Genomic DNA, 17,897 nt, shown 5'->3' with positions numbered 1-17,897 from the left:
ATTATCATCATATGAGGAAAGTAAGAATCTTTTCTAGTTATCAATCCCACTATGAAACTTACCTTGTTCATCTTAGATGATTCTAATGTCTGGGAATATCCAAACACAATGTTATTTTCAAACTGAACTTCCATTGGAATAATTAACTTTAATGTGAAACATATGCCACAGTTAGAAAAAAAATCACTTAGATAACTTGATGTGAAATCAAATGTTGAGTCTTTGTTAATCAAAATCTTCTCTTCTAAAGTCTCAAAACAATGTTATACAAAATTCGATATTTGAATTTTAATATATTTATATAGAGAAATGATATTCAGTGCAAAACTGTTGTTCCCAAAGGGAAGAAGGCAGATAGTGTGGATGAAATAAATTAGACAGATCACTCTTTTCATGATGAATCCTGACCTAGAGAGATTAACAGCAAAAGCTTTTTACATCTTGAACTATACTGATATTTAAAGAGGACCAACAAAGATGCAGAGGCATTGACTTGTAACTGTTTCACCTGGGATTAATTATATCTTTTAATGGACAGGATTTGTCTTGGAAGCAGATATTCTGGAGAGAAATCATTGGAAAAAAATGTTGAGTAGGGAATTGTATTCACTGAGTTAGAATGAAAGCTTGTGACATCACTTTCTTATGTTATCTCAGATTAAGAAATCAAAATGCTGTATTGGTATCAAAGTGGCATAACTTCAAGTTGGAAAACTGTTCTAATTTTTATGAGTAACATCACAGAACCAGTTTCAATTTTCATATAAGTGTTAAAATTTCTCTGAAAATTAACTCTTTCTTGTTAAAGTAATGAGGCTATTAATGGAGCCTTAAAAGTACTTTTTTCCAAATGTTGGTTTTCTTTCAATCTATATCTTAATATATTTTATTAAAGTAGTCTAATTTAAGATTTACTAATTAATCTTCTTTTATATGTTCACAATATATCATAATGACAACAAGCACACTTAATAATAAATTTAGCATTCTGGCTAACTGCTTTTTTTATAATAAGAAACACCTACCCTCATGGCAAATTTCAAGTATGTGATATAGAATCATTAAGTACAGTCACTTGACTGTGCAGTCTCCAGAATTCATCTATCTTAAGTTCTTGGCAATTACCTTTCTACTCATATCATTGGCATGACTGTTTTCAGCACCTCTATATAAGTGAGAAACAATATTTGTATTTTACTTGATTTCTTTCACTTAACTTAATGCCCTCCAGGTCAACCAGTGTTAACTCAAATGGCGGTTTCCTTCATTTTAAAGATGGAACGGCATCACACACACACACACACACACACACACACACACACACACACACACACATCTGGAATCTTCTCTCTGCCACTCCATTCATACTTTGATGGACAATTAAACTGATTCCATATTTCATCAATTATAAATAGTGCTGAAACGATCATTTTCCAGATGGTTAAGCATGTTTAACACCTTCTTCAAATATTTATTTGTATTTATAACCCTTTTTTGAGAACAGCCTATTCAGTTCATTGATACATTTATTGATTAGGTAACTTTTCAATTTTGCATTTTTATATATTCTATATATTAGTCCTCTGATGCACAGTTTGCTGTAGGCTCTCTCTTCACTGTGCTGATAGTTTATCTTGCTTTGTGGAATTTTTTCTCTTTTTTTATTATTAATTTTTTAAAAAAAAATTATTGAGAAAAAGGAAAAAAAAGTTTCTGCCTCCTCCCAGCCTCCCATTTCCCTCCCCCTCCTCCCACTCTTCTCCCCCTCCCCCCACTCCTCTCCCCCTCCCTCTCCAGTCCAAAGAGCAGTCAGGGTTCCCTGCCCTGTGGAAATTAAAAATTTCTGCCTCCTCCCCGCCTCCTTTTTCCCTCCCCCTCCACCCAGTCCCCACGTCCCACTCCTCTCCTCCCTCTGTCTCCAGTCCAAAGAGCAGTCAGGGTTCCCTGCCCTGTGGGCAGTCCAAGGTCCTCCCACCTCCATCCAGGTCTAGGAAGGTGAGCATCCCAACTTCCTAGGCTCCCACAAAGCCTGTACATGCAGTAGGGTCAAAACTCAGTGCCATTGTCCTTGGCTTCTCAGCAGCCCTCATTGTCCACCATATTCAGTGAGTCTGGTTTTATCCCATGCATTTTCAGTCCCAGTCCAGCTGGCCTTGGTGATCTCCTAATAGATCAGCCCTACCGTCTCAGTGGGTGGATGCCCCCCTTGCAATCTTGACTTCCTTGCTCACGTTCTCCCTTCTTCTGTTCCTCATTTGGACTATGGGAGCTCAGTCTGGTGCTCCAATGTGGGTCTCTGTCTCTATCTCCATCCATCGCCAGATGAAGGTTCTATGGTGATATGCAAGATATTCATTAGTATGGCTATTGGATGGTTTATAATAAGGTGAATATGCTTAATGGCACCAAATAAACTTTGTAATTGAATTTGTTAAATATAGAGAGGACCATGAATGAGATTGGTGGTAAACAAAGGCACCAAAAGTTGACTTTTAACAATACAGTTGGAAGATTTGTTTTGCTTCATTGGTCTTTGAATTCAGAAGCATATTGCTGTTGTTTAAATTCAGAGACTGATAACATCAACAGAAATATGACTACATGTGATGGTTCAGTGAGTTTGACATCATCTCAGCAGCTACTGGAACCTTTTTTTTAATAGAGTTATTCTCTTCCATAACTCTGTTCATATATTCATACATAAATCTTTGGAGTGTGACTTTCTCAATTTCTACTTATTGAGAATACGGCACCTATCTTTAAGAATCAGTATCCTTTCTTTTTGTAGTGAAGATAAAATTTTCATGCTTCTCAGTTACACAGGACACCATGTGAGGTAGGCAATCATAATGATGAAAAACGGTGTCTCTGACTTTTAAAAAAATTCCTGTCCGGTAGCTAAGTGTCCTGTTTCATCTTGTTGACTAAATGGGCCATTAATGAAAATATCAAAATCCCTAATTCCTGGGTACTGTCATTTCAATCTTTAAGTAACAGTATCCTTTACCCTAATCACATTTTTTTTTGTGATAAGTCCACTCTCTGAATTATAAACTATACTTAAAACTACTCCGTAAACTAGGCCAGCATCAATGAAGCTATAATTAGCAAGAGAAATTTACAAAATTTTAATAAAGGGGCTTTCAAAAGTATAGCACTCAGGTCTTATCTTAAACTTCAATATACATACCAATTTAACACCCACCCAAGTGCGTTCCTAAAATAAGTCACTGCTAATGAAGTTTGTGGGCACCAAGAGGAAGTGTGCAGATGAACTTGACTCTGTTTCGGCAAGTATTTCAACAGAAACAATTATTAGTCCTTTGGGTACTTGAGAGGCCAAAACATTATCAGATCCTATATTATATCTGGAAGTCTATTTAAACAGTTGTTTAGAATCATGGAAGAAGGAATTCCACAGGTTTTGTGAGCCAATGATTAGAGACGTGATAACAAGATTTGTTTAAGAAACACTGCTTGTTCTCAGTGAGTTTATGCAAAGGTAACTTATAGGAAAACTTGAGTTAGGATTGAAAGAAATTCTCTCTACACAATGTTCAAAGGCTACTAAGAAGCAAAGCAGGTGCCTAGAGTGGTAAAGGAAATCAGATCCTTTCTAGCTATTCTATGCACTTACACATTTTATAATGCAATACACAAATGCTTTCTGCTTTAAAATATTTGGCCTTATTTCAAGTACTTTTAACTTGAAGTATATTTACATATTATAGAAACACATATGTTTATAAATATATCCCAGGAATAGCTTGTTTCAGAGTCTATTGTGACAATGGTAATAAAAATGAATGAAAATATGCACACTGGAGAACTGTCTAGAGAGATGTCAGTTCACAGAGTCTGTGGATAATTGTGCTGCATATATTCAAAGGAGAAGAAACAATAATTACACTAAAATTCAAACAAGGAAATCTCTATATTAAACTACACTGCATCGTTTCTTTACATACTTTAAGGTGATTCACTTGATTTGAACAATTTATTCTTACTGAAGTGGAACTTGTAATCTTATTGTGGATCCAAAACATAATATTTTGCTATGAAAATGAAAACATGAAACACAGTAACATTAAGTAATCTATAGGAATAATCAAGTAGGTGATACTGAGAATGGTTGAAGTCACTTTTAAATTACTATGCTCAGTAACGTCATTAAATAATCTGATTCTAAAGTCTTGTTTGTAACATCTTGAGGACTTTTCACCTTTTCCATTTTCCACACTGATAGTTTGAAGTTAGAACTTTAAGTTAAATACATTAAGAATGATTAATGACATAGTCCTCATATACAAGTCCAAAGAATAAAAGGGAACCACTCAGAGACTAAGCTTCTCTGAAAATCTAATGTATTTTCCTCACTCATATTGTGATTGAGGGACCTTGATACTGACCTCTCCATCCAGAATGTGGATGTTATGGGAAGGAAATTATGTCGCTTGTTTTTTGGCGGGTGTTGTGGAAAGGGGCAGAAAAGAGAAGAGAAAGAATAAAACCTCTCCTCTTTTGTAGAAACACTGCTATGCTAGTGAAAGTCCACGTGTATAAAAATTAAAAGAAAACATTTTTGGATAACATCAACATTTCCACCAGTTATCAATGAAAACTTTAAATTCACTGGTTTGATTGGGTGTATACCAAAAACAGAAAATCTATTTTCTTAGGCAGCCCTCTCCTAGACATGCTCACCTCGTGTAACTCTATTACAAACAGTGAGTGCCCAGCAAAATTTTACCTAATCCTGAACATAATCCTAAATGAGGAAATAGTTCAACATCTGGGAAAAATTTATGGAATACTGTGAAGACACAGAAGGACTTTGGAGCCTTTACATGTATACAAAGAGTGGGATCATGAAAGAAGGGATGTTGGAAGTCCGGCAGAAAAGCTGCTGTTCTAGAATTAATTATACTCAGTGAGCTGTAAAAAGATGTTCATTTGTCATCCAGAAAATAACTCTCCCTGCAGTTCTGTCTGTCCCTGGTTCCTGTACCTCATATAGTACAGAGGAATCATACAGGTGTCTTACATCCATTGAGGTGTTTGTTCTTTAGTGTCCCAATAAATTTCATGCACAGTGTGTTCCTAGATTTTAACATTCACAATCATGTGCAAATGTAGTTTCAAATAACTTGAGATTCATATTTTCCCACAAGAAAAAAAATAGTGAAGAAAGTCAAGTTTGAGATTATTCCTAGGGTTATTTTTTTAAGGTTGACACCTAACCTTCAGCCAGCAAGCATAATAAGATTTTGTTTGGTTGTGGTGTTATAATAAAGTATTAGTAGTAAGCTAACCTATTTCCCATCTTCAAAATTCTCTGCAAAGTGATATTAAGTATAAAAGTAAATGTAGCTTTTCTATTTCAGCAGTTACAACAATGAGATAACAAAGTATTTCAGTTTAGTTTTACAATAACATTAATGGGACACTATCTTTTTTTCAGATGACCATATGGCCACAGCCTGTACTAAACCAAAGAAAGGATGAACAATGTCACAGAATTCGTCCTCCTGGGCTTGACTCAAGATCCAGATCTGCAGAAACTCTTATTTATTGTGTGCTTAGTAATCTATGTGATTACACTGCCAGGTAACACGCTCATCTCAGTCACCATCTTCATCAGCCCGGCCCTGGCTACTCCCATGTACTTTTTTCTGTCCTACTTGTCCATCATAGATGGTTTCTACTCTTCTTCTATAGCACCTAAAATGATTTATGACCTGATCTCTGAGAAGAGCAGCATATTCTTCAATGGCTGCATGACTCAGCTTTTTGCTGAGCATTTTTTTGCTGCAGCTAAAATCATCTTGCTAATTTTCATGGCCTATGATTGCTATGTAGCCATTTGTAAGCCTTTGCATTACATAACCATCATGAGCCGACCTGTGTGTATATTCCTGGTGAGGGCTGCTGTAATCCTGGGATTCATCCATGGAGGAATACAGATTTTATTTATGGCCCAATTACCATTCTGTGGCCCAAATATCATTGACCACTTTATGTGTGATTTAATACCACTCCTCGAGTTGGCCTGCACTGACACTCACACTCTTGGGCCCCTGATTGCTGCCAACAGTGGGTCACTCTGTTTGCTCATTTTCTCTATGCTGGTTGCTTCCTATATAGCCATCCTTCACTCCCTGAGGAATCACAGTTCAGAAGGTCGTCGCAAGGCCCTGTCTACCTGTGCTTCTCATGTAACTGTCGTTGTCTTATTCTTTGTACCTTGTTCATACCTGTACCTAAGGCCTATGACGTCCTTCCCCACTGACAAAGCCGTGACTGTATTTTGTACCCTGGTGACACCTTTGTTGAACCCTTTAATCTATACCCTCAGAAATGAGGAGATTAAAAAGGCTATGAAGAAGCTCTGGGGTAAATGTGTAAAGCTGGAGATGCATAAATCTGGGGATTTGTGTGTTTAAAAATATCTAGAGCTGTTTTATGGACACTTGCTCTCCTTCTTAAATGATTAAAATGATGACAATGAATTATATCCTATCTGCACCAAATTTTCATTGAATAGTAATTATATCTCTGAATGGAGTTCAGTGTGACAATCCATGTAGATAAAATATATGTGAAATTATGGTGATAAACATTTCTATCCCATTCGATGACCACGGCTTCTTTGTGCTGTAAATCTTTAAACTCCTCTCTAGTTCTTTATAAAACATATAATAAATTGTTGTGAACCATGTTCAGCCCAGTGTTTAGTATGTCTTCCTCTGATATACATGTAGTTTGGTTTCTGTTATCCAACCTTACAATATTCCTTTGTTTTCTGTTCTCCTAGTATCTATGAGCACTATTCTGCTCTCAACTCTAATGGGATAAAACTTTATGGCTTTTGCATTCGAGCAAGAACTTCCAGCATTTGGCTTTCTGTGCTTGACTATTTCCCTTATATCACATCATCCATGGATAAATACAGATTTTATTCCTGGCTCAGTTACTATTTTTGGCCCAAATGTTATTGATCACTTTATATGTGATTTTATGCCACTTCAGGAATTGGCCTGCCCTGAAACTTCCTTGGACCACTGACTGCTGCCTATAGTGGGTCACTGTATTTACTCACTTTTTGTATGCTTATTGTGTCTTCTGTGGTCAATCTTCATTCCTTGTTCATTTTTTGAGGAATTACAGTTCTGAAGGGCATCACAAAACCCTCTCTACCTGCGTTTATCATGTCTCTGTTGTTGTCTTATTCTTTATACTTTGCTCATATTTGTTTGCAAGACCAGTGACCTCCTTTCCCATTGACAAAGTTGTGAGTGTGTTTTCCATACTAGTGATAACTCTGTTGAATCCTTTAAATTTTTTAAAATATTCATTTATTTATTATGTATACAATATTCTGTCTGTAGGCCAGAAGAGGGCACCAAACCTCATTACAGATGGTTGTGAGCCACCATGTGGTTGCTGGGAATTAAACTGATGACCTTTGGAAGAGCCGGCAATGCTATTAACCACTGAGCCATCTCTCCAGCCCGAATCCTTTAATTTTTATTCTCAAAAATGAATTCTCAACAGAAGAAGTTAAAATGGCCAAAAGACACTTAAGGTCATGCTCAACTTCCTTAGTGATCAGGGAAATGCAAATCAAGACAACTTTAAGATACCATCTTACACCTGTCAGAATGGCTAAAATCAAAAACACCAATGATAGCCTTTGCTGGAAAGTTTGTGGAGAAAGGGGTACACTCATCCATTGCTGGTGGGAATGCAAACTTGTGCAACCACTTTGAAAAGCAGTGTGGCGGTTTCTCAGGAAATTCGGGATCAACCTACCCCTGTTCCCAGCAATACCACTCTTGGGAATATACCCAAGAGATGCCCTATCATATTGCAAAAGCATTTGTTCAATTATGTTCATAGCAGCATTGTTTGTAATAGCCAGAACCTGGAAACAACCTAGATGCCCTTCAATGGAAGAATGGATGAAGAAAGTATGGAATATATACATATCAGAGTACTACTCAGCAGTAAAAAACAAGGACTTCTTGAATTTTGCTTGCAAATGGACGGAAATAGAAAACACTATTCTGAGTGAGGTAAGCCAGACCCAAAAAGAGGAATATGGGATGTACTCACTCATATTTGGTTTCTAACCATAAAGGACAATGAGCCTATAATTCATGATCCTAGAGAAGCTAAATAATAAGAAGGTGAACCCAAAGAAAAACATATAGGCATCCTCCTGAATATTAACCTCTATCAGGCAATGAAAGGAGACAGAGACAGAGACCCACATTGGAACACCGGACTGAAATCTCAAGCTCCAAATCAGGAGCAGAAGGAGAGAGAGCACGAGCAAGGAACTCAGGACAGCGAGGGGTGCACCCACACACTGAGTCAATGGGATGTTCTATCAGGAACTCACCAAGGCCAGCTGGCCTGGGTCTGGCATGGTATAAAACTGGACTCGCTGAACATAGCGGACAATGAGGACTACTGAGAACTCAAGAACAATGGCAATGGGTTTTTGATCCTACTGCACGTACTGGCTTTGTGGGAACCTAGGCAGTTTGGATGCTCACCTTACTAGACCTGGATGGAGGTGGGTGGTCCTTGGACTTCCCACAGGGCAGGGAACCCTGATTGGTCTTAGGGGTGACGAGGGAGGGGGACTTGATTGGGAGAGGGGGAGGGAAATGGGAGGTGGTGGCGGGGAGGAGGCAGAAATCTTTAATAAATAAATTAATAAAAATAAAAATAAATAAATAAATAAAGCAGAGATAATAGAAACCTAAAAAAAAAGAAGTCAAGAAGGTTGTTATGAATCTTCTTAGTCAAATAAGGTCAAACATTGGTTAAAGAAATCTAGTGATTTTCTGTGACATTTTATGTAGGTTTCTTTTCCACAAGTAATTTAAATTGACATAGTCAATTATACTCTGCACCAGAATTAGAGTATGGATAATTTACATATTAATGCAGTAGATGCAATGTAATAACACATTTTATAATAGGTATGATCATATCAGTATGATAAGAATTTCTATGGCATTATAGATTCCTCAATTTTTGGTGCTTAGAATTCTGATCTAGTTTTTTGTAATATATGAAATAAGTTATTATAAACTGTGATGACCTTAGTCTGTTTAGAATGTATTTCTTCTATTGAAACATATTTTGGAATTATTTTTAACCCAGATCTCTCTGTTCCTCCTCTTACTCACCCTTTCTAACCTGCCGTGACCTTTACTCTACTTTCAATTTCTATGAGATAAATGACAATTAATGTTGACCAGGATCCAGATTAAAGGGATCCCTTATTCACCTCGGTGGAATGGTAAACTAATATAGGCACTATAGAAATCATTTAGGGTTTGTAAAAAAAAAGATAAAACTAGAACAATATGAACTCCTGGACATTTACTCAAAGGACTCTAACCTACAACAGAGATATCTGTACATTGCTAAGAAATGGAATTCTCCAATGTGTTTATTGATTGGTAAATAAATATATATTAGAATTTTATTCCATGATGAAAAGATGAAACTAAACAATTTTTATAGAAATGGATGAATCTAGACTGAGGTAGGTAACCCAAGTCCAGAATGACAAATTTGATATGTTCTATCTTCTATGTGGATCCTAGCTTTAAATTTTCATATTTCTGTTATAATCCGTTTAGGGCCCTGAGCAAGAGAGGAATCAGACAAGGTGTGAAAAAGAAAGGGGCTTGGCGAGGAGGATACACAAAACACATATTATGTGAAAGCATGGGTACACATAGTAGGAACTGAAATGTTTAAATGGGGATTGGAGCAGGGATGAGGGAAAGTAGGAGAGGTGGGGAGGGATAAACAGACACTAAGAATGAGGAAAAATGATAGGAAACCTATGACTTTATGAACTAAATAAAAGGGACAAGTATATACCTGGGTCAAAGCCACTATTATTTTATTTTTTTCTTAATTTTATTTTCATTTTTGTTTGCTTTTTAAAAAAATTACTCATTTTATTATTTGAGATCATAACTATACCATTTCCTCCTTTCCTTTTATCACTTTAAACCCTCCCATATAATCTCCCTTCTCTCTTTCAAACTCACAACCTCTTTTTTTGTTATTAATTGCTGTTACATACATACATTCATATATAAACACATACATGTACATATATATTCCTAAATAAATACAAATTGTTCAATCTATGTAATGATTAGTGAACAGAAAGATTAGTAAGAACCAAAGAAAGAACAATAATGAAGGGTCACCGACATGACTGCCTAGTAATGTGCTGAACAAGGTCAATATCAATAGACAAATTCATGTGGACAGGGGAAGGCCCAGAGGACCCAGCCCTATACAAAAAACAACAGGCAATGAAGAAATACTTAAAACAGGAGAAATGGTATTCTCCAGGTGAGAGCACAACAATTCATTATCCAATACCAAATTATCAGTCTTGAAATAATACATACAAGTAACATAACTTTTAAACAACTTAAAAAGTAGATAACGCTGCTCTCAGAAGCCGTAGTTTGCTATACAAATTTCAGGACTCCATCAGTCTAGAGGGAACCAACACTATTGCTCTACTGAAGGAACATAGAAACAAAAATAATTCCAAATGATATTCTGATATAACTATAGATTTGTGCCTCACCTGTCATAAGAGAAGTTTCCTCCTGCAATAGGTGGTAATTAACACAGAGGCCAACAATTGAGCAACATACAGAGAATGAGAGACCTTAGAACACCCAGTCCTAAATGTGATGTCTTTAGGATTCAGAGAACTACATTACACAAGGGCAGGAAGATTGTTAGAGTTAAAGGGTTGAATAATATCAAAGAAGCAGTGTATTTTCAGATATAATAGTGCATATAACATACGAACACACAGAGACTGTGATAATACACACAGGTCCAACACAAGTACAAACCAGACAGAATCTCAGCACTCAGATGGGGAAGTCGGTATGAGCTCCCATTCACTACCTAGAAGATATTTCCAAATAATAACTGCTCATGAAATATTAGTTATTTCATGGGATTCCCACTGAGTACACAAAACACGTTTGAAAGAAGATTCCATGCTCAGCAGTAGACAATGAACTCAATGGTATTTTTGGAGATTATTTTTATTTCATTTTGCTTTTGGGGGGCATTATTTTATTAACCTTTATTGACATTTGCTTGTATATAATTGCTTTCAAAATTACGTCTTTATATGTGTTTGCCTCTGTACACACTTCTTGTGTTTCTGATTCCTTTTCTCTTTATTAACTATTTTTGTTTGTTAGTTCTTTTCTTAATCATTGTTTTTCTTTATTTACCTATTTGTTTTCTTGAAAGAAAGAAGGTATGATATTGGAAGGGTAGGAAAGTGGGGGAGGATCTGGGAGTAAAATATGTGATCAGAATATCTGTATAAGGACAACTTTATTTTCAATAAGAAAATAAGAACATCTGAAAAATGCTGGCAAGGATATGAAAAAATGGTGAACACCCATTAGCTGTTGGTGGAATTAAAAACTTCTGAAGTCAATTAGAAATTGGTGGGGAATATCTTTAAAAATTTAAAAGTAAGCCGGGTTGTGGTGGCGCACACTTTTAATCCCAGCACTCACTCGGGAAGCAGAGGCAGGCAGATCTCTGTGAGTTTGAGGCCAGCCTGGTCTACAAGAGCTAGTTCCATGTCAGGCTCCAAAGCCACAGAGAAACTCTGTCTCGAAAAACCAAAAAAAAAAAAAAAAAGAAAAAGAAAACATTTAAAAGTATATCTACCATGTGACTTAGCTATACCACTCTTTGGCATATATCCAAAGAACTCAATAGCCCATTTTCACAGATATCTGTTCAGCCTTGTTCATTGCTGTTTTGTTTATTTAACTAGAAAATGGAAACAATCTAAATTTTCTTCAACTCTTGGATTGGTAATAAATTTTATTCACATATGCACAATTTAATTCTATTCATCTTTAAAGAAAAATGCAATAATGGAATTTGTAGGTAAACATATGAAACTAGAAAATATCATATCAAGTGAGATAATCCTGACTCAGAAAGTCAATATCACATGGTCTCTTCTCTTCTTTGTGTATCTTAGCTCTGAATCTTTAGATATGACTGTATAGACTGGAGTATAAGAAGAAACCAGGGAAGTCAAAAGGGATCATGCAGAAGAGGGAGAGAAGGAACTTTAGAGAAGGGGATTTGAGTTATGTATTATGAAGGGAAAAATGGAGTTGGTGACTTAAGTGGGAAGGGGAAAAGAGGACAATGCATAGTGAGAGGTAGAGGGAAGGGTAAATAACATTAAGGTTGTGTGAAAAGCCATAGGAAACAAATTATTTTCTAGTTACTTAAAAAACATATATTATTATGCACACGCATACCTATGTAGTTAGATTGAAACTATGTGCCCTCTCCAGGGACCACAGACAATTTAACAAAAGCTCTAGTGCCAGTGACAGGTATGAGGAACTTCTCCTTGAGTTGTTGGTCAGGGAAAAGAATAGATTTCCCAAATAATACAAGTTATTGCTGTATTGCTGTTGTTCCTCAAATGACTTGAAGGGAAGACCCCATTGCTGAAAGCACCACATACTTTGGACACAGGACTTGGAGGACTCATGCTAGAACAGGAACAGAAGTCCCCTCCCTGGGGACTGGCTCTCAGTGTTTGAAGTTACTATGCAAGATACTGTAAGAGAAAAGTATGATCAGCCTGCCAAGATATTTCATTTGATGTAATAATGGCATTATTGTTTTGGCATATAACCAACAGTTGCCTAATTCAACTTAAGACCCACTCATTAGGAAAGATTTAAAGCTTGGCACTATTATCCTGGACAACTACCCATGGCTGGTAAGGTTATGGACCCTAGAGGAAAGTCTACTGCTTCTACTTTCTTAAACCAGTATAATCTCTAACAGGATTCCAAATAATTTTTAAAAACGTTTTATAGATTCTTTGTAGATGTCACATCATGCATTCTGAACCTATTTACCTCTGGCTCCTTTGCATTTGCCCTCTGCCCTTGCAAACTTCATCCCCCAAACAAAACAAAATTTAAAAGAGAAACCCAAACCAACCAACCAACAAATCAATCAAACAAACAAAAAAATTGCAGTGCAGAAGCTGTAGTATGGCCCAGTGAGTCATGCAGTATACCTTTTAGTCCATACATCTTTACTCGCAAGTGTTCATTGCTATGAGACATTGGTTTGGTTCAAGACTTAAACAGATACCTGTGTAGAAGAAGGGGTGGAAAAATTGTTAGAGTTCAAGGTGGCCAATAACCTCAAGAAGGTAGTGTTTTCCAGACAGGAAAAGGTAGATGCACAACTCACAGAGATTGTGTCAGCATGCTCATAACATCTGCACATACGCTTATGCTAGACAAAATCCCAGCATGGGCAGGGAGAGATGGCTATGAAGCCTCAATCCTCTCTAAAAAGCTACTGGTATTTGATTGCTGCTGGGTAAAGGAAAGTCAGTTTTCTTCAATGGAGTGACACCTGCTATAAGGACTACACTAGGGAAGGACCCATGCTAGGGACCAATACGAACCAAATTACATTTTTTTTTTGTTTATTTGCTTGAGAGAGAGAGAGAGAGAGAGAGAGAGAGAGAGAGAGAGAGAGAGAGAGAGAGGAGAGAGAGAGAGAGGAAGGGAGAGAGAGAGCGAGAGGGAGGAAGGGAGAGAGAATGAGTTGGACTCTTAAAATTAAGTGAGTAAAAAAGTAGGGAGAACCAGGAAGAAGTTGGGGGGAGGGGAATGGATATAATAAAATATATGAAATTGCCAAAGAACAAATAAAGGCTTAGGAGTTGAAGAGATGATTCATAGGTTAAGAACACTTTCTGTTTTTGCAGGGTACCTGAGTCCAGTTTGTGGCTCTCAAATCAGGCAACTTATAGCTGCTTATAACCCTAGTGCCTTGGGAATCATCATTGGTTGGGCTACTACAGGCACCTGCATAGGTGTGATTACACCTAAACTAGGCAGGCACACACACAAATAAAATTAAATCTTTTAAAAAATTAGAGCCTGTGATCTCCCCCTTTCTTGACTATTGTTAGGCATAGTCTTGTGTGGGCCCAGTACAGGTAGCTACATTTAGTGTGAGTTAATAATTGCAATTGTATGGATTCTAGGTAATGGTATTTTGTGCCTCTTTACCCTGTCTTCCAACTCTTAAAAACTTCACCTTTTCTGCAATGTTTTCTGAGCCTTATAGGGGTGATATTAATGCCTGTTTTGTGTTTGACTAAACATATTTGTCACTTACTCTGTGTCTTGAGCAGTCATGGGTGACTGCATTCTCTACCATTCATTGTAAGGTGAAGTTCCTCTGATTGAGACTGGGAACCACTTTTGTCTATGAGTATTTAGGTATTTAGACAGTTTGCTACTGTCATTTTGTTTATGCCTTTTTTATAAGTTTCTCACCTGGGCATGCTACCTCTTAAGATCTGGGCTCTTACCCAGGCTCACAATACCAATCCTTGATCCCCATTCTTCCCTGAGGAGTAAGCCTGGGCTTTAACCAAAGAGCAGTTGGTTACTCACACCACAGTCACTTTTAGCTATTTAAATAACACTCACTAAAGAATAACTTGAGAGGTAAATTCTTCAGACTCTGTTTTCAGGTTGATGATTAGCTCAGTGCTGTAGATGAATTTCTAACCTGTCTTATTCACCTTAAGAAGGATAGTAAGATGATGTGATTAGTGCTTGACATTTTGGCAATGGCTTTTAAAATTAATTGTCCTTCCCTTGTGAAAATGGCACAGGGTGGAGTTACTGCTATTATCAAGTTCATGCATTTATATTCTAAGAATTTAGCCTGAAAGTGCAAGATACTAGGATTTCTGGGCAGAGTCCTCATCAAAGGTAGTGTCTTTCCTCTCAGTCACACTCCACAGTTGCAACTGGAATCTGAGAGGAAGAAGTCTGACGCTCAAGGACCAACTATGCCACTCGGAGCTTCCCATCCATGCTCCAAGATTCTAAGTGAATGCTTGTAAACATTGGCTGCAGGAGGGTTCACACCTAGGGAATGCTTTCTCAGATGCTGGTACCTGGAAATCCATCTTGCTTGCTTTTTTTTTTATGATGACCTAGTTCCTAGTGTCCAGATTGCCAGTATTGGGCAAAGCACTGGATGAAAACTAGTAAACCTTATGATTTCTCTAAGTCTCACAGAGAACTAGGTGAATCAGTGCTGCAGGAACCATTCCTGTGTTTTCAACATCAGAGGCCAAGAATTTGAAGGAGGGTGGGGTGGGGATTTATGGGAGGATTTGGAGTGAGGAAAGGGAGGAAAAATATAAATAAGTTATAATCTCAAGAAATAAAAAATGAAAAACTTGTATTTAAACACAGTATCAGCATATCTACTCTTTGGGACAGTGCATCATTAGCTGAAATGAGAAATCTCAGATCTGCAGGTAACCTAAATATTGGTAAGTAGGATAAACATGGATTTTCTTTTCTTATTTTTAAATTATATTTTATGATTTTCTTTTTCTTATTTTTAAATTATATTTTATGATTTTCTTTTACATAAACACTGTTTTTAATAGTAAATTAACATGACAATTGTTCTGGTTGCACAAATTTTTCAATGAGGCAAATTCTGAAAGAGTCTATTTTAAGTATTGTTGCATTTATGGTAAGGGTATAGTTTTCAACTTTGTATGGAATCATGCGAACTGAGCCCTCTCCCTTGATAGTCTGTAAGAATGACCAAAGATATTTGTTTGTCGGTGTTTTCTTCTGTTCTTGTTGGGTGTGGGAAGACCTTTTGTATATGTATTGTTTTTGTTGATTAATGAATAAAGAAGTTCTTGGGCCTGAGGCAGGGCAGAATTGAGTTAGGCAGGAAAACTATACTGAATACTGGGAGAAAATAGGTGGAGTCAGAGAGACACCATGTTGCTGTGGAGACAGATGCCCAGTTTACTGATAAACAACAAGCCCCGTGGTAAAATACAAAACAATGGAAATGGGATAATTTAAGATATAAGATCTAACTAACAATATGCTTAAGTGCTTGACCAAGCAGTATTGTAATTAATATAATTTCTGTGTGATTATTTCAGATCTGGGTGACCGGGAACGAACAAGCAGCCTCTACCAACAGTTGTTAATCCTAAGGGCTATAATTATCAGATAATTCTATGTCCATTATCTCCAAATTTTCCTCTTTATTTTTTCTTGTTTCCTATCAGTTTTTTATTTCCCTATTTTCTTTCTTCTTTCTTGTTCTCATTTGTTCTGTTTTTCCGTTCCCCTATCCATACACATTACTTGCATTATCTTCAAGTATTTTACAGATTCTAGGCCAGCTCTGTAGTTACAAACACAAACTAAGCATTTATCTGTTTAATAAACTTGGTTTAATGTTTCTTCCAAGGTGGAAGAAAGGCTTTATCTATGGATTGGCATATGACTTTAACAAATGAATCCAGAAATGCATAACTTCAACGTAACTAAGAAAAACAATCAAATATGTTTTGTTGTGAAGGATGTTTTTGTTCTTCCTTTTAACAAGATGAACTTCCCTTTTGAAATTCATTCTTTTGTTTTTTTTTTTGTTTTTTTTTTGTTTTTATTTTTGGTTTTTCGAGACAGGGTTTTCTGTCTTTTTCAGAAAATCGAGGATTAATCCCATGACTAGCCCCTGCTTTCATTCATATTCTTTCTCTTTTAGGCATGTTCAGAGACTATTTTAGAAAAAAAAGTTTTCTTTATTAATACTGCAATGAGAACTAGAAAATTATGCAACAAATAAAATAGTAAATTAAACACAATTTTAATTCTAAGTTTAAGTATATTTTCTCTTTAGGTCTAAAACTGAAATATAAAATATTATGTAGTTATTAATAATAAAATCAGTACTCCAAAATAAACACCTGGAGTTTTAAGATAGTTGATCATTCTTTTTCTTAAATCATTTAAAATTTTCTTTTCTCTTTCCCACTTTCTTTCTCATTTGCCCCTTTTCTTTCCCTTTCTTTCAGTAAATCCTTTGAGCATTCATGTTTTTGCCAGTACTGGGACTATAACGAAAATAAGAGAAACTACACTGCAGTAAGCAGGACCTTTGCCATTAAGAACCCTACTGTTGAGTGTTGAGAGTTGAGCATGAGACTGTGTGACAGCTGCTGTAATGGACATTTATCACAACCTCTGAACTTACATACTGAAGAAACTAAGAAGCTCCCAGACAGGAAAGGTAGGAAAAAGAAGGCCCATGAAAGTATCTGTGTGTCCTTGATTCTTTTATAGAACATAAAACTAGAAAAATGGTATGTTTACAAACTTTCAGCTAAGACACATGGGTTTTTGTGTAGATTTTATGTGCTACATGGATTGTAGCCAATCCAGACCATAGATTGGCTATTAAAACTTTATGAATCACAGTGTTCTTGGTTGACTTTAAAAATAACCTTTTTTATCTGGACTAGAACTGAAAAAGCATGGGATAAAACCGGACTCTCTGAACAATGAGGACTGATGAGAAGCCAAAGACAATGGCACTGGGGTTTGGTCCTACTTCATGTTCTGGCTTTGTGGGAGCCTAGCCAGTTTGGATGCTCACCTTCCTAGACCTAGATGGAGGGGGGAGGACCTTGGACTTTCCACCTGACTGCTCTTCAGTCTGGAGAGGGAGGAGGAAAGGAGTGGGGGGAGGGGGAGTGGAGTGGGAGGAAGGGGAGGGAAATCGGAGGATGGGAGGAGGCAGAAAATTTTTTTTCCAAAAAAAAATAAATAAATAAAATAACATTTTTGACTAAACTTAAAAAATTGAAAACACCTGAAGAAATTATAAATAAAATAAACATTTTCACTGTTACATGTGTAACGTAAAAAAAGAAACAGTTGTTATGACATAGTACTTACTTTAAG

At 36.6% G+C, this 17,897-nt stretch overlaps 2 protein-coding genes across 2 annotated transcripts in view; both read left to right on the top strand.

Annotated features, from left to right (window-relative positions):
• Window positions 1-17,897, top strand: part of LOC142855783 (uncharacterized) — a 237,274-nt gene that overhangs the window by 30,965 nt on the left and 188,412 nt on the right. The window lies entirely within an intron of this gene.
• Window positions 5,499-6,443, top strand: LOC142855679 (olfactory receptor 4C45-like). The gene has a single exon (XM_075982130.1). It carries the CDS (start codon window positions 5,502-5,504, stop codon window positions 6,441-6,443), a length of 942 nt encoding a protein of 313 aa, XP_075838245.1. The 5' UTR covers window positions 5,499-5,501.

Source organism: Microtus pennsylvanicus, chromosome 8 (genome assembly GCF_037038515.1).
Source record: "Microtus pennsylvanicus isolate mMicPen1 chromosome 8, mMicPen1.hap1, whole genome shotgun sequence".
NCBI classification, from domain to species: Eukaryota; Metazoa; Chordata; class Mammalia; order Rodentia; family Cricetidae; genus Microtus; species Microtus pennsylvanicus.
Note: the sequence above shows the minus strand (reverse complement) of the source record. Positions and strands in the feature narration are given on the sequence as shown.